This window comes from Entelurus aequoreus, linkage group LG27, assembly GCF_033978785.1.
Source record: "Entelurus aequoreus isolate RoL-2023_Sb linkage group LG27, RoL_Eaeq_v1.1, whole genome shotgun sequence".
Taxonomy (NCBI): Eukaryota; Metazoa; Chordata; class Actinopteri; order Syngnathiformes; family Syngnathidae; genus Entelurus; species Entelurus aequoreus.
Genome location: NC_084757.1, coordinates 26356243 through 26374768, shown reverse-complemented (window position 1 = coordinate 26374768; position 18526 = coordinate 26356243). Strand labels below are relative to the sequence as shown.

The window sequence follows — 18526 nt, the reverse complement described above, 5'->3', positions numbered from 1 at the left end:
TTTTACACAATGTGGCACGTGCAAGATATTTCAAAATAAAAGCATGAGGGCCTAAAGGTGTGAGGATATCAAATCTTCCTGAAAAAGGATGTTTTCCTTAATAGGGTTTATTTGGGTGAGGGGCCATTTTAGTGGTCTCAGTCAGTCATTCCCTTTTCCATTAATATAATTGACGCCACAAAAATAAGACCTCGAGCCGGCCATTTAATTGCTTCTAAATGTCAGCCTTGTTGTCCAATTAGCCTCTGCTGGACTCTTTATCCCACTAATGAATCTACAGTTAACATTCTATTCATACGCTCCACGTTCTACACACCTACTCTGGTGGGGAAGGTGTCCTCATTGTTGATGAGCGACTCTATCCAGTCCATCAGCAGGTTCATGTACTTCAGAGCGGGCAGCTTGGTGGGCTTCCTGTAGTCATCCCCGTCCTGCCACCTGTACTCGTATCTCAGCCCCCCGGACATGATGGGACAGGTACGCTCGGTGCAGTACTCGCTGACCGTGCCGTAGATCAGGTTGATCCTGTTGAAGAAATCCACCACGTGCACGGCGATCCAGTCGTCGAGGCACTCGCCCTCGGGCAGCTGCACTACCTTCCTCAGGTCCAAGCCGGACTTGAGCGAGGCCTGGGCCTTCTTGTACAGTTCAAAGCGCTGAGTGCCGGGTTCGAAGCGCTTCCGTGGCCTGAAGGTTTTGTCTTTGCTGAACACCTGACCAAGGCACAACGCCATGGGGCTCAGCCGCCTCCTCCCCCTTGAAGGATAAGGCTGTCGGTCGTCTCGGCAGGAGAGTTTCAGGCCTAGAGGGGGTCTCAAGGGGGTCAGAGCCTGGTGAAGATGTTGGATGTCCACTGTGAAACATATAATTATTTCTATTATTCCATTATTAAGACCAAAAAGTTCATATATACACAACACAATATTAAGAGCTGGATGTACAAGGCAAGCGCTGTATCAGCTACATAAAAGTAATAACAAAATCTGTCAATACAGTGCATTGCATTTCTATACTACTGTACAATTAAAAAATACTAATAAATACCATTTAATTAAGCATTGTCAATCAACTATGTTTGCAAACGATACAGCTGTTGCCTTGCATCTCACTTAATTATCATTCAGATCATAATCATAACATCATATATACTGTACATCAGGCCTGGGCAATTATTTTGATCCGGTGGGCCAAATTTAGAGAAAAACATGTGTCTTGGGGCCGGTATATCTGATTTTCAGGAACACTAATACAAAAACTTACAATAATTTCTGATTGAATGCTAAAAACGTTACGACAGACCGCCTTAAAAAATGGAATGGAATTTGACATTTTTTTTACTGAATGAGACACCTAGAATGTACATGAAAATAAAGAATGTCGGTTTTACAATATTAACTATGCACGATAAAACACAAAATATTGACAACATATGAATGTTCCACCACCTCTCGATCGACATATTTGACAATCAAGCAAAACACAACAAGAATGCAACAAACACAGCTAAATATGAACGCAAAGGGTAAAAAAAAACCCACCTACAATCTGATATATCTGATATATCACTAAGCTTTAGAACTTTGTTGTAAAAATCTCCTTCCACGTCTGTCCCTGACACCCACATTTCAGGCGGGCCGCTCTGGAAACACTCTGTGGAAACGCTCCCCATCCACACTGCTTGGTGCCTCGTCTGAGCTGCTGTGACGTAGATTACCATAGTAACTAGTATATCATGCAAATGTGCAGCTCAAACCATTGAAATACTTTGTACAGTTCAAGACTTACGCTAATTTGAAAACATTATCATAGCAATTTTATCCAAATTTTTTTGTTCTCTGTTTGTAACAAAACAGTGAATAAATAAATGAGCAAATACATTAATATACAATAAATAAGTAAACAAATATTAAATACATAAATAAATATTATATATATAAACATATACACAATAATTAAGTTATCATAAATAAATAAGTAATTTATGGTTCACCTAGTCCAGGGGTGTCAAAGTCAAGGCCCACGGGTGGAATTAATTATCTATGGCCCCTAGGGTTTATATTTGATTAGTATTAGAACCGGCCCGCAGGCCACAGCCGCCTGCTGCTGTTTTGCACGCCCCAATACTCCATCAGTGTTGGCGCTAGGAATTTTCAAAATGGGGTCCCACAGTAAATTTTTGGGGTCCCACTTTTTTGTAACCGTTTTGAAAACAAATGATAAATGTATGCATTATCCTGTTGTATCTGACATTTTATATTGTGTTTTGGAAAAAGGTTTTCATAAATGTTACTTGATTCATTAAAAATAATAATACAAAAGAAAACCCATTTTTATGCATATGTAAATGTTATTCAGTTATTCACTTTCTTCATGGATATAAACTTTACCGCTACCAGTATTTTTTTCTATATTTTTATTGTAATATTTTCAGAATGTGTGTGTTCTATTTTTGGCCAAAGTAAGACAAAGAAAACAATCTGAAGTTGTCCTTATTTTTTAGTTTTAATGCCATGATTTTAATAGTTCGGCCCGCGTGTGCACAGATTTTCCTGCATGTGGCCCCTGAGCTAAAATGAGTTTGACACCCCTGACCTAGTCCTAGGAGATGAGATTATTATTTTGGATTTCCTGTTTGCAAGCTTCACGATGGTGACTGGTGCGGTGTTGTTGTTTTTTCTATTCGGGGAAATGCACGCATCAGTGGTGTTAATATTGACATCAATTCCCTGTGATTACAGAAAGTTGACCACTTGTTGCTCCTTTAAAGCAGCGTTTTTACTGTGTAAACTGATCCATTTCCTCTTTGATGTTTTCCAAAACACTGTTTTTCTCCAGATTGGTGACATTTTGTTGACTGGCATTGTTGAGCTGTTGTCTCAATGCAGTCTTTTCCTCCCTGAAGTTCTCCAAATCAGTGTTATCTAGGTGCATCTATTGGCACAATGCTTCTATCTCCATTTTTAATTTTAATTCAACACTGCTGTTGTCCCAATGGGTGTTGTCTTGCTGCTTGGTATTCAACTGTTGGCGCAATGTTGCATTAAATGCTGAGTTGTCTTCACAGAGAATCTTAATTTCTTCTCTGAATTTTTTAATTTCCATCATATCATCACAATATTATGATAATCTGTTCTTGGAGATTATTCACATATTTTTGTACACCCTTGATAATCAAAGTGAGTACAATTGAACCTGAGCTGATCCTGAAGAGAGGGTGAGAAAGTAGTTTAAAGATGATCTGTAAAACATAATCCATGCAAAATTTTGACCAAAGAATCATCATTACATGTTAAGTATTCTAAATGTAAAAAAAAAAATCAGAATATGACTAACTTTTGTTGACATCATTGTTAGTTGTTTACCGCTTGTTGCAGATGTCCTGCTAGCGGAAGCCTCAAAACCTTGTTTTGGTTTTAGATTCTATTTTAAAAAAGTTTATTGCTACAATAAATGCAAATTACCTTGGTTGTATCACATTTCTATTCTGAAGCAAATCGGTTGAGTGTCGTCACTCATCTTTGCACGTATCAACCCACGCCCTCTTTAAAGTAACCCCATCCATCCATCCATTTTCTACCGCTTATTCCCTTCGGGGTCACGGGGGGCGCTGGAGCCTATCTCAGCTACAATCGGGTGGAAGGCGGGGTACACCCTGGACAAGTCGCCACCTCATCGCAGGGCCAACACAGATAGACAGACAACATTCACACTCACATTCACACACTAGGGCCAATTTAGTGTTGCCAATCAACCTATCCCCAGGTGCATGTCTTTGGAGGTGGGAGGAAGCTGGAGTACCCGGAGGGAACCCACGCAGTCACGGGGAGAACATGCAAACTCCACACAGAAAGATCCCGAGGCCGGGATTGAACTCACGACTACTCAGGACCTTCGTATTGTGAGGCAGACGCACTAACCCCTCTTCCACCGTGCTGCCCCCCTTCAAGTAACCCTCAGCAGTTAACATAAAGTAGCATGTGTGCTCAAAATAAATTGTGTGATTAATCTCTGTTTATAATTGATTAATGCAATATTTTTGTGATTAATCACATGAGTTAATTTGTTTAATTTGACAGCTCTAGTTTATTTTTCTATTTTCTTAATTTACACAAATAGCAAAAACCTACACCTGCATCAGAAATTTCCAAATGTTTCAACATATATTTATTTAAATTGCTTGAATTTTTTAATGTATTTATTTTTATTTTTACCATAAGCCTATTTTTATTTTTATTTATACATAATGGTATTTATATTTTATCCGTTACAAAAAATGCAAAAAAAAAAACAACTTTAAACCTGAATCTAATCTTAGTACTTTATAACAATGTTATGGCGCTAATTGTCATGAACACATTGTTTTGCATACTTTGTGCAAGTTTTGGTATTAGAATAACATTGGGTTCTTCTTGATTTATTTTAGTTTTATTTTATCTTCATTTAATTTCCTTTTTTTAATTACATTTTGGTATTTGCCACTTAACATAAAATGCAAAAAAAAAAATGCTACACCTGAATCTAACCTAAATTACCAATTTTATGATTCCTTTATTGTCATTGTTCTGAAATTTCCAAATGTTTTAACATATATTTCATTAAATTGCTTGATTTTTTTATATATATAATTTTTTTTACCATAAGCCTATTGATTTTAATTTTATTTATACTTAATTGTATTTATATTTTATCTATTACACAAAATACAAAAAAAAACCTTTATACCTGAATCTAATCTTAGTACTTTATAACAATGGTATGACGCTAATCGTCATGAACACATTGTTTTACATACATTGGGCAAGTTTTGGTACTAAAAAAACATTAGTTTATTCTATATATTTTTTTGTCTTATTTTATCTTAATTTCTTTTCCTTCTTTTTTAGTAAATACATTTTGGTATTTTGCCTTTTAACACAAAATGCAAAAAAAAAAAAAGTTACAATTGAATCTAACCTAAATTACCAATTTTATGATCCCTTTAAAGTTAAAGTGCCAATGATTGTCACACACACACTAGGTGCGGTGAAATTATCCTCTGCATTTGACCCATCCCCACAGGGGAGCAGTGAGCAGCAGCGGTGGCCGCGCCCGGGAATCATTTGGTGATTTAACCCCCAATTCCAACCCTTGATGCTGAGTGCCAAGTCATACCATTATCTTTGGTATGACTCGGTTTGAACTCACGACCTACCAATCTCAGGGCGGACACTCTAACCACTTTATTGTCTTTGTTCTGAAATTCCCATATTTTTTAACATATATTTCATTAAATTGCTTGAATTTTTTCTTTTTTTTGTTTACCATAAGGCTATTGTTTTTAATTGTATTTCTATTTAATGGTATTTCTATTTTATCTATTACACAAAATGCACAAAAAAAAACCTTTAAACCTGAATCTAATCTTAATACTTTATAACAATGTTATGACGCTAATTGTCATGAACACATTGTTTTACATACATTGTGCAAGTTTTTGTATTAGAAAAACATAACTTTTTTTTTTTAACTTACATTTTGATATTTTGCCACTTAACACAAAATGCAAAAAAAACAAACAACAAACCTGAATCTAACCTAACCAATTTTATGATCCCTTTGTTGTCATTGTCACTATTTTTTTTAACATACATCTCATTAAAATTTGCAAATGTTTTAATTAATATTTTATATAATATTTTATTGTTTGTACCATTGGCCTTTATTATTATATTTATACTTAACTTAAACTTAAACTAAAAAAAATACAACAACTTTAAACCTGAAAATCTAACAATCAAGGATTGATTGATTGATTGATTGATTGATTGATATACATTGTGCAAGTTTTGTTACTAAAAAATGTAATGTATTTAATATTAATGTTATTTAAATGTAATTTATTTTGGTATTTTGTTACTTTACACAAGATAAAAAATACACCTGACTCTAATCCCATAGAACATATATTTACACCTTTCTGCACATCTTTGCATTTAACGCAGCCACACTATAATGGACACAATAAGCACAAACACACATTGGTGATTATTCAGCCGGCATCATCCTCATTACAATTATAAGGAGCATAACCTTAATTAACACTCGTTTGCAGCATGGTCGGTTTGTGAATATGTCACATTGACCTTTCTGGCCGCTACTGATTAGACGCTGCGGTCATGTGACTGTGTGGTGCATCACAACACTGTATCCTCCATTGTGAAGCTACTGACTTGTTCCTGTTGTTCCTCTTTGACACATACAGTATTAAAACAAGTTTCAGTTTCTTTTGTGTGAAAAATGTGCCATTTGGATTTTTGGGCACCGACACACAAAAACCTCTTCAAAAATCCCGGTAATTCTGCAAAGAAGATCTGCAAGACGGATCATTTTTCTTCCCTGAATGATTGTAGCTCAGTGGGGGAGCATGAATACGTTGTCATAAGATACTGTAGCTCCAGAACAAAAGCACTTCTTGCTAGAGTCCTTTAATCACTCATGTACTGCAAACAAACCTAATTATGTAAAACATTTCTACTAATAAATAAGAGTGAGAACAATATTTAAGCACACGTGTTCTACAATGATCGGCCTCAGGCTGAAGCATGTCTGATCATGCATACTTCCCTGGTGTTTTTTTTTGAAGCCACATGCTAAAAAGAGACCTCATTCCATGCACGCTTTAAAAAAAAAAGAAAGAATGGAATCTTAAAATAGAAGCGTAAAAGTGTGCACAATTACTACACAATAGGAAGTGTACCTGGCTGGTATCCTACAGCGGAGGCTCCAGGGTGTTGTTGAAAACTTTGGGAGCGGCCAGAGTGGATTTTGGAGGACAGCTCCAGCTGCTCGATCCCCTCTCGCTGCCCCCCTCCGAGCTCCCAGAGTTCTCCAGGTTCTGTCTGCAGCAAAGCACAAGTAAAGTAAGAGTCGTAAAAAGTTGTTTGGCTTCTCTTCCTGTGAATGATGTCACATCCTGACTTTGTGTTAAGAGTGTGAAGGACTGGAAAAGGCCTTCTTTCAATCCTTCCTCTTTTTCTTCCTGTACCCCCCACCCCCGCACCACTTTTTTCTTATCCTTCCGATGCAGGACCGGCCCACTGAAGCCCGGCCCCCCTCTTTGGTGAAGTGGGCCACGTCGTTGCGCCACAAATGCAGGCTGCACACTGGAGCAGGACGATCCCACAAGTCAGAATATCTGTCAGGGCACGCATGGCAACATACTGTATCATTTGAACGCTTCAAGTCAATAAAAGCTACTTTCTTCATGTAAAATCCAAAGTTCAACTTAGAAACTTTCTTTGGGTTACACTTTCAGCTTTTCTCTGTCAGAGTTTGCCAGAACGAGTCAATCACATGAATGGATTTGACTCTGTTTTTACAGAACTAAATTGTTTTGGGGGCCACATTTTGAGAAATCTAAGACCATATTTCTCCCTTTACTAATTTTCGTATTTTGTATATTCTTGAGAACCAGTGTCCTCTGTAGTGGACATTTGTTTTCGGTCTATTTGTTTGGCAGGTTACACATTTTGGAGAGAAAAAAATAGCTCTGTTATGAAAAAACCTGCCAAAGATCTTCTAAAATCAGTGTTTTTCAACCTTTTTTGAGCCAAGGCACATTTTTTGCGTTAAAAAAATTCGGAGGCACACCACCAGCAGAAATCATTAAAAAACGAAACTCAGTTGACAGTAAAAAGTCGTCGTCGCAATTGTTGGATATGACTTTAAACCATAACCAACCATGACTCAATATAGCTCTTGTCTCAAAGTAGGTGTACTGTCACGACCTGTCACATCACGCTGTGACTTATTTTGGTTTTTTTGCTGTTTTCCTGTGTGTAGTGTTTTAGTTCTTGTCTTGCGCCCCTATTTTGGTGGCTTTTTCTCTTTTTTTGGTATTTTCCTGTAGCAGTTTCATGTCTTCCTTTGAGCGATATTTCCTGCATCTACTTTGTTTTAGCAATCAAGAATCTTTCAGTTGTTTTTATCCTTCTTTGTGGGCACATTGTTGATTGTCATGTCATGTTCGGATGTACATTGTGGACGCCCTCTTTGCTCCACAGTAAGTCTTTGCTGTCGTCCAGCATTCTGTTTTTGTTTACTTTGTAGCCAGTTCAGTTTTAGTTTTGCTCTGCAAAGCCTTCCCTAAGCTTCAATGCCTTTTCTTATGGGCACTCACCTTTTGTTTATTTTTGGTTTAAGCATTAGACACCTTTTTACCTGCGCAGTTCCTCCCGCTGTTTCTGACATCTACAAAGAAATTAGCTACCGGCTGCCACCTACTGATATGGAAGAGTATTACACGGTTACTCTGCCGAGCTCTAGACAGCATAGACACACAACAACACATAATTTGCAGACTATAATTACTGGTTTGCAAAAAATTATTTTAACCCAAATAGATGAAATTAGATAATCTCCCACGGCACACCAGACTATCTCACGGCACAGTGGTTGAAAAACACTGTACTATATGACATCATCTCGTATTTTTAGAATTCTACTACAAAAGTTTTCTTCAAATACTTTTAACTGAACTCATGGGCTGATCTGTTGTCATTCATGATGCAACCCTGACCGGTTATCAAACCCATGTTCGCTGCCATGAAACGCAAAACATGTACCATTACACCATCAGGTATATATCTTAACACAGTGATTGTCAAACTGTGGTACGCATACCACTAGTGTAGGGGTGTCAAACTCGTTTTAGCTCAGGGGCCACACGGAGGAAAATCGATTCCCAAGTGGGCCGGACTGGTAAAATCACGGCATGATAACTTAAAAATAAAGACAACTTCAGATTGTTTTCTTTGTTTAAAAATACACCAAACACATTCTGAAAATGTAAAAATAATGTAGTTTTTTACACTGATATATTGCGGTTAAGTCTATCTTCATTTGTGGTCATTTATACTTCAGTCAAATATGCCTCACAGTTATAAGTGTAACACGAAATGTACAGATAATCAAAAGCATTTATTTAGGTATAAATTGGTATAAACGTAAGTACGTAGTGTACAGACACGGAAGTGTTGACAGACGGCACATAGCCCCGCCCCCTCTGAAGTCAGGGAATTCAAAGATGTGCTATGGCGACATCCAGTGGACACATTTAGAACAGCAGTTTCTTTTATTAAAAAATGTCAGCTCATTTTTATACTTTGCAAACTCATCTTGCGGGCCGGATAAAACATGTTTGTGGGCCTGATCAGGCCCGCGGGCCGTACGTTTGACACCCCAGCACTAGTGGTACACAGGCTCCATCTAGTGGTATGCCAAAGAATCATTTAATTAAATATTCAAACAGTTACTGTTCAAACTGCGTGTAATGTTACATTGGCCAAAAGTTTTAAATATACCCCTTAAATAAAACATCTGCCTGGTTTTTAATGAGTATTAAGGCCAACTAAGGTACTTTATTTCTTTGTTGGTCCCTATGTTGGTACTTGGAAAGCCAAGTGTTTTCTTACAAACATTTCCAGTTAATGCAACACAGCATAGCATAATATAACCGAAATAACAGATTTACAATTCCTTAGAAGTGGCACATGTATTAATACTTAACCTGTATGGGATTTTCTTAAAATACATTTATATAAAATTAACCCTACCTGACACAAAAACTAACAATTTCAGTTTGGACTACAGTATAGCCCCTATTCACGAGGGATACATTCCGGGGGGAAAACAAAACGCTGTAGATACTGTGTAGATAATAATATACAATTAGAAAATGACATATTTTCAGAAAAAGAAAAAAAAGTGCAACATTAAACAAAAAAAGAATTGTATAAGTAAACTTGCAGAGTTGGGAATGCTGCTGTGATCCACTACAGTGGATTTCAATTTTCCAATGTTAACATCTGTCCTTTAGAGGGCACTACTTCCCCCCAATTCAAAGCATGCAGAAAAATCTACTGAAATGATAAGAGTATTTCTATTCATATTGGATAATACTGTGTGTGTACAATAAGGTGAATGGGAGGCCTTTGAAGGGTTAAAATCCCCAACATATACTTAAATATATGTATATTTAATATATATTTTGTACAAAAGTTTGGGGATAATATGAATATTTACGGAATTTAAATCCTTCAAGGTGGCAGTTTTTATTGAAATTAAAAACATGTCAGCCACTGATCTCAACTCAAGACCTAATTATAATTGAATGAAATTTTTTTTTTTCCAGCTGAGTGACATGTTTTTCTGGTAGGATCTATTGATACTAAGTATTTATGTAAAATAAATGCTTTGCAATGATACAGATTGTATATGATGTACACAATGATACACAACCCACAAAATACATTTTTGTAACTTTATAAGTGTCAGGTTTCATAATTGCTATAAATGAATGAAGTTGACTGTCCAATTCTATATATTTTTTTTAATTAACATTTTCACGCCTGTATATTATGGGGCTAGTCTGCTAAGGTATTAAACGTAGCAAATGTACAAATATTGTATTTAAATGAACGGTGACACAGTTGTAGTAACACCTTATGGCCACTTGGAGTCCCCCTAATTGTTTTTTTGAGCTATTTTATGACTTGCTAGTCACATGGTTACTTATCTGGCAAGGTAATACCCCTTTTCAACTGTATTCTAAAAATATTTGAAGCCTTGTGTTTTTTTTAAAAGTACTACATAAAAAAATCACCTTAGAACTAAACAAAGTGTCATGTTAATCCTCAAAATTTGTTTGTGCCGTCCTCAATGCAAAATACAGCGCAAATGCAAATAAGAAAACATTTTGTTTTTTTTAACTAAGCTCCTATTAAATACTCAACAGATTTTTATATAATCCTGCAGAAAAAAAATTACATTTTAAATCAGGTATTGTTTCTCATATATCATTCACGTACTGTACATTTTTTTATTTGATTCAAATGATTCTTCTTGACTTTACTACATGTTAATAGTCGTGCTTTGTTATTAAATAATTTGTCCACAATATGTATTAATTTTAATTGTATCCTTGCGTTTCCCTATTGGTAATATGTAAACACCTTAAAGAGCAGTGAACAATATCAGTAATTGTTGGACATGGAGAAGGGTTAGGATTAAATCAAATCTACTCCTTTTCAGACATGTTGAATTGTGCAAGTGCAAGCGTGTTCAAAATAAAGTCCACCAATATCATTTTGTCACAGAACATGAACATCAATCAACAAAAATTGCTAGGTTTAAAATAATTGTGACCAATCTATCAGCCTTTTGAAAGTTGTGTAATTAATGTTTGACATGTCCTCATATAGCCTCTCTGCTAGTAATGTGCAATGCACTCCAGGAAAGTGGATATTGCATCATCATTGCATTGCGCCTTTCGGTCATGAGTCTTTTTAAAGACCGGAAAGGGTTGAAAAACTTGCTAGAGTTACAAAAAATGACAACATGCAGCTGAAGCCATATTTTTGACAGTTAAAAAAAAAAAAAAAGATTTCTCATCGATATTTTATTTATGGAACGGTCATGTGTATGCATGACAAATAAACGCCTGTCATACAGTAGGTGTATACACATACTTTCAGTCCAGATGTTTGTGTCACCGGCCAGAATTGTGAAACGGGGAGGAAGTAGAACGAGTTGGGCCTTCCAAGCTTAAAACAACAACAAGATGCTGCCTGACATGTCGAGTGCTCCAACTGTCCGTTTCTGTCAATGTCAACGCAAAGACACGGCCAATGTAAAGAAGGATGACAGACTAAAACTGAAGCGTCAAATTTGGGCCAAGAAATACCTGAAGAAAAAGGTTTCAAATGTTTTAATAAGTGACACTTGATGGACCAGATGGATGGCTCTCTAATGACATAAGGCACCATGGCCGAGCGGTTCTCTTTAAGCGTGTGTTCACATTTTGGTTCTGTTCTGAAACAAACCCTCGTGCGTTTGCTCAGATTGTCTGTTTGGTTAGGTGTGAACGCGCTAATCTGAACCCTGGTGTGCACCAAACAAGTCGGCCGTGACCGCAAGAGAGATGGTTCTGAACTCCGGTTCACTTGGGCCAAAGACCATACTTGCCAACCCTCCCGATTTTCCTGGGAGACTCCCGAATTTCAGTGCCCCTCCCGAAAATCTCCCGGGGCAACCATTCTCCCGAATTTCTCCCGATTTCCACCTGGACAACAATATTGGGGGCGTGCCTTTAAAGGCACTGCCTTTGGCGCCCTCTACAACCTGACATCACGTCCGCTTTTCCTCCGTACAAACAGCGTGCTGGCTCAGTCACATAATACGTGCGGCTTTTATACACACACATAAGGGAATGCAAGGCACACTTGATCAACAGCCATACAGGTCACACTGAGGGTTACCATATAAACAACTTTAACACTGTTACAAATATGCGCCACACTGTGAACCCACACCAAACAAGAATGACAAACACATTTCGGGAGAACATCCGCACCGTAACACAACATAAACACAACAGAACAAATACCCAGAACCCCTTGCAGCACTAACTCTTCCGGGACGCTACAATATACACCCCCGCTACCACCAAAAACAATAATGTTCGTGTTGGAGGAGTTGTGAATGACTGCTGGGCCACAACATTAGGTACACCTGAGGACTGCAGCACAGATTTCATATTTCATTCATTCACAACTCCTCCAAAACGAACATTATTGTTTTTGCACTTTTTGGCTTCTTTTTAAATAATTTTTTTAAATAGATTCAATCTTGCACGTGGAAAGTTTAAGTGTGGGCTTTAGTTGATATAACATTCCCGTCAAGGGGTGCATTCTACGGCGGGAGTGTATTAATCTAGCACAACAGCGGCGCATGGACTTCATTTATAAGTAAAGGTAAGACCATAACGTTTTTTTTTAATTAAATGTGCTTTTTTGTGTGCTACAGTTTGTATGTGTAAAGTTAAAGTTAAGTTAAAGTACCAATGATTGTCACACACACACTAGGTGTTATGAAATTTGTCCTCTGCATTTGACCCATCCCCTTGATCACCCCCTGGGAGGTGAGGGGAGCAGTGGGCAGCAGCGGCGCCGCGCCCGGGAATCATTTTTGGTGATTTAACCCCCAATTCCAACTCTTGATGCTGAGTGCCAAGCAGGGAAGAATGCTGGTATGAGCTTTTAAACATAACCCGTTAACTGCTGCCAATCAAATGGTGAATAAGATACTCTTTAGGGTTCATATGTTTGTAAATCCGACTGTGATGAAGTCAGTGCCTCACCAGTCATGAGCCTCACCGCACGTCACTGTTTAGACTGCAATATTGTTCATTTAAGGACACTTACTACGTATGTCCAGCTAGTATGCTTAGCTGTTGTGTAGCTGTGAGCACTTAGTCTACGGTATAGCCTACCATGTTTACCTTTTGTAAATTACTTGACTAAAATAGGAAAAAAAGGCCAACCTTGTGTGCTTATGGGACGACAATTAGTTGTTAACTGGCTGTCCAGTTTTGCACAAGTAAACGCTCTGCAGGAGCAGGACTGCATGTATCGGACCTTACATGCAAGCTGATATTATCCAATACGTTTTGCTGACATCGGAACAATATCCAATATCAATATCGGATCGTTACACCCCTACCTACCACAAATGTTTTTTACAGTCACGTTTTGGGTTTAATAACATTTTGTATAGACTCAGGACATTGTAGTTGTACTCTCAGAAATACATGTATGTTTGCGAGAATAAACTGACCAGAAACTTTATAAAGGTTGCTGAAAAGAGGTCAAAATGTTATTTTATGTTCATATTTTGCTACAGCGTAATTGTGATCAGTCTTTTATACCACTTGGAAAGACAAAGCGATCCCGTTTTCAGGTTGAATGTCAACTGAGACTTTAATTGGTGTACAGTAAAATTAAACCTCCATGTTTGTCACCTGAGGCTCTGTTTTTCTCTAAACATCGTCAAGACAACTATGTGGCTGTAGAACGCACGTTCTATACAGTGTGCCTTTGTTAAACATCCTGCTGAGCCGCTGTTTGACAAGTACCAGCAGACCCTTATCTTCGGATCAGGTTGAAACCCGAGTCGACTCGAGCGCTGTTTGGTTCATTCATTGTGTGGCTTTTGTATAATCTGCACGGCAACAGGCGCATTCTAGGTTAAAGCGCACTGTGTTAAGACATCTTATGCACTTGTTGGCTTTAAATGTTTTCATTTTGCTAGTAAACCTTAAGAATTGTTCAAAGAAAACATGTGCAGCTTGTTGACAAAATTACAGGTCAAAGGTTGGTCAAAAAACCTCAAAAGAAAAGCAATGATATGCTAATGAAGCGACATGGCTGGAAGGTCATAGAACTAACACTCAAAGAAATAACTAAAAGTCCCCACAAAAATGTCTTAAAAAATATTAATTGAATCGTTGTTAATGCTGGTTGACTAATACATAATACATATTATAGCAGTTCTACTTTAAAGGCTTCGAGCAGTAACAATAATATCAAGTTTATGCTACATTAAAGGGTAACTGCACTTTTATTTGGAATTTTGCCTACCATTCACAATCCTTATGTAAGAAACAAACATATATTTTTTAATGCATTCTAAATAGTAAATAAATGAGATCAAAAGTCTGCTTACAATGGAGCCTACGGGAGTCGTTCTATTCTGCCTATAAAGCCCTTAAAAAACATCCAAACACCTCCATTAAGGTTTTATATACATGATGTAAGTATATATGTAATGTAGTAACGGGCACATTTAGAATAATATTTAATATTTACGTATTTTGCTCATTTTAATCGTAGGCAGCGCATTAATTTCAGAAATGCATCACAATGGGTGCTTTTTTTTCCACTACATCACTGATTATTACTCACTGCAGACTCCATGAGAGCCAACAAACATAATAAAACATCACTTACTGTACAATGTCTGCTGTCACTAGGATGCCGACTGATAGAATCTTGCTATATTCCTGTTTAGATGAAGAATTATGTATTTTGCTCATTTTAATCATAGGTGGGGCATTAATTTCAGAAATGCATCACAATGGGTGCTTTTTATTTTCAACTACATCACTGATTATTACTCACTGCAGACTTCATGAGAGACAACAAACATAATAAAACATCACTTACTGTACAATGTCTGCTGTCATTAGGATGCCGACTGATAGAATCTCGCTATATTCCTGTTTAGATGAAGAATGACTCATAATACTCGCAAAAAAAACTGGGGCGGAACCAAGCTTTTATATTTGTGGTCTAAATTGGCTGCCAAAGTGTACCAATTTGTCAGAATACGTCCTCGTTCTTCTACTAGTAAGGTGAGAGTCATTATTTATGATCTAGAATAAACTTTCATGATCAGCGAGAAGAGGAAGCAGCTTCAACATAGGCAGTGGGCACACAAGCTAATGATCACGGCACCGCTATACATAGTTTGTCTGTGTTAGCGCTTATAATAACAGTATTACTAATACTTGGTTATAATTCAAGTCACGAAATGTAAATGGGGTATTGTTGGCAATTTTTGGATGGTTATTTATTGGGTTTTATGGGCGAAATAGAAGACATCCTTTTGGCTCCATAAGCTGACTTTTATTTACATTTATTTACGAGTTAGAATGCAAGAAAAAAAAAATCTGTTGTCATGTCTTTCATAATGATTGTGAACGGTAGGCAAAATTCCCAAATAAGTGCAGTTCCCCTTTAACAGATTTTTCGTTTTTAACAACTTTTTATTTTTTGTTAAACAAAATGCACAGTAACACACACCCCAAAGTCCTGCACAATGGTGTGTCCCTAAATTCGACAAAACACATTCACATAGAGACAACCAATTTAAAGAAACTAATTTTTCATCCAAAATCCCACAACAAATATTTCTTGAAATGTATTTTACAGAAATGAGTTTGGGTTTTTTCTGCAATGAACAACAGTACTGGCCATTAAAGCGTTTAAAATTAACCTAATAATTATTGTTTGATATACGTTTATGAAGTGGTTTTAAATGATTGCATTAGGTCGTTTTCCACCAAAAGTCCAGGAACTTTTGGTTCTTGTAGAAGTGTGTTGATTGTGTTTCTACCACATTTCACAGTTCAGGGTAGTTTATACAAATCAAGCAACGGACGTATGTTGAGTTGAGTTGAGTTGAGTTTGAGTTTATTTCGAACATGCAAGCATACAACATGATACATCACAATTTCCAGTTTCTCTTTTCAACATGTTCGAAAAGGAGTAGGAAGAAGCAGAGCTTATTTAATCCTACCCCTTTTCTTTACATAACATTTGCTAAAACTTTTTGTTCACTTCCTGTTCACAATTTATTCACAATAAACTCCATAAGTAATCACAATCAAAATAAATAAATAAATAATAGTAACAATTTAATAATAATAATAATTGGTGAAGTAAGTCATATTTCGTATGATGAGATAAGTAAGAATACTTTAAGAATGAATGAATGGATGGATGAAATGAATTCAGAATGTTTGTCATGGTTCTTCTTCTTTGTACTTTGTAAACACTTTAAGTTTGAAGAGTTTCTTGAAGTGGATCATATTAGTACCGGGTACATTGTTTGATTGCTTTGCTTAATCAATTCCATAATTTAATTCCACATACTGATATACTGAAGGTCTTAAGTGTTGTACGTGCATACAAATGTTTTAAATTACGTTTTTCTCGAAGATTATATTTCTCCTCTTTTTTTGAGAAGAATTGTTGTACATTCTTGGGTAGCAGGTTATAGTTTGCTTTGTGCATAATTTTAGCTGTTTGCAAATTCACTATGTCGTGGAATTTCAGTATTTTTGATTCAATAAATAAAGGGTTTGTATGTTCTCTATATCCAACATTATGTATTATTCTAACTGATCTTTTTTGTAACACCGTTAATGAATGAAGTGTACTTTTGTAGTTATTTCCCCATATTTCTACACAGTAGCTCAGATATGGTAACACTAGCGAGCAGTAGAGAATATGAAGTGATTTTTGGTCTAGAACATGTTTTGCTTTATTCATTATTGACGTGTTTCTTGCTACTTTATGTTGTATATTTTTTACGTGAGATTTCCAGTTCAATTTATCATCAATCATTATACCTAGAAATTTGGTTTCATTTACTCTTTCAATTTCTATTCCGTCTATTTGTATTTGTGTTTGACTTTCTCTTCTACGGTTACCAAATAGCATTATTTTAGTTTTACTGAGATTCAACGATAGTCTGTTTTTGTCAAACCATCTTTTTAATTTGTTAATTTCTTCTGTTATTATTTGTATTATCTTCTGTGTGTTCTCTCCTGAACAAAACGCTGTTGTATCATCCGCAAATAATACTAACTTTAAATCTTTTGTAACTTTACAAATGTCATTTATATAGAGATTGAATAATTTAGGTCCTAGTATTGATCCCTGAGGTACACCACAGGATATATTTAGCATTGTAGATGTGTGTTCGTCTAGCTTCACGTATTGTTTCCTGTTCGTTAGATAACTTCTTATCCAGTTTAAGACTAACCCTCTGATGCCATATCGTTCTAGTTTTTTGATTAAAATATTGTGATTAATTGTGTCAAATGCTTTAGTTAGATCCATAAAAACCGCTGCCGCACATTTTTTACTATCTATTGCATTGGTAATTTCTTCTGTAATTTCAATTAAAGCCATTGAAGTTGAAACATTAGCTCTGTCTCCATGTAGAAGTGGTACACTTCTACACTGATACCATGTATATAAACAAACAATATTAGGTCAGAGTTATTTTACTAAAAGGTAAGTAAATGAAATACAAAGCAAACATGTTTAAAACGATTTGTTTTAAAAATAAAGTGTACCAAATTGCTCATAAAAAGTCAGACTTCTGTCCGCAATGTCCAACAGTCAGAAAGTCGTCCTCTCAGTAAATGATGAATTCATGAGGATCAGGCAATTCCTTTTGGTCCATTTCATTATTTAAAAAAACTAAATATAAATAATAAATGTCAGTGTTTATCGCACTGCGACAACACAAACACATTAGCATTCTGTTCACTCAGGTTGAGGCTAATAATTATATAAATGGAGCGTCACTGACTACTTTTACAACATGTAATAAAGTAAATGGTTAATATTTGATGTCATTTACCTTTGTTCCACTCGTGTACTTCCTCCTTTTTTCTCCAACAAAATCTGAGTAGTAAGCAGCTGAGTCCGGCTTCATACTTCACTGTAAATACATTTAAAAGTGTCCGTCCACTTCTCGTAGCTTCGCGTATCGGAATGAAGTTCGTAAAAATAATAAACAATAATAAACTGCAAATAGTTTAAAGACTACGGCTGAGTAAAAACACTGCAAGATCCACTGATCAATGTTTTTCAGCACAAAGATGCTCCACAAAAGTTCCTGCATTTCGAAAGTTCAACAGCATAGCCCAGCCACGATAAGGTTCCGGAAACCTTCCAAAAGTCCTGCCGAGCTCGCAGGAACTCCGAAAAATTCCTGAGGAACTAAATATACCCAGGTAGTTTTTGGTGGAAACACAGGGGCAACTTTATTTACTCGGGTAAGTAGGAAAGTTCCTGTAAAAGTTCCTACAGTGGTAAAGGGCCTCTCGTTTCAAGCGGTAGTGATGTGCGAT

General features: G+C 36.5%; 1 protein-coding gene across 5 annotated transcripts in view; it reads right to left on the bottom strand.

Moving 5' to 3' along the window:
* mob3c (MOB kinase activator 3C) overlaps positions 1–18526 on the bottom strand; it is a 35242-nt gene that overhangs the window by 2528 nt on the left and 14188 nt on the right. For 4 of the 5 annotated variants that reach the window (XM_062038988.1, XM_062038990.1, XM_062038991.1 and 1 more), the window contains exons 2-3: positions 6737–6878; positions 317–853 (exon numbers count right to left, since the gene is read on the bottom strand). In XM_062038988.1, the coding sequence (XP_061894972.1) occupies positions 317–853; positions 6737–6878 (679 nt within the window). Of the gene's footprint in view, positions 1–316; positions 854–6736; positions 6879–6957; positions 7033–18526 lie in introns of those variants that run through there. The other variant, XM_062038992.1, reaches the window with a different exon arrangement.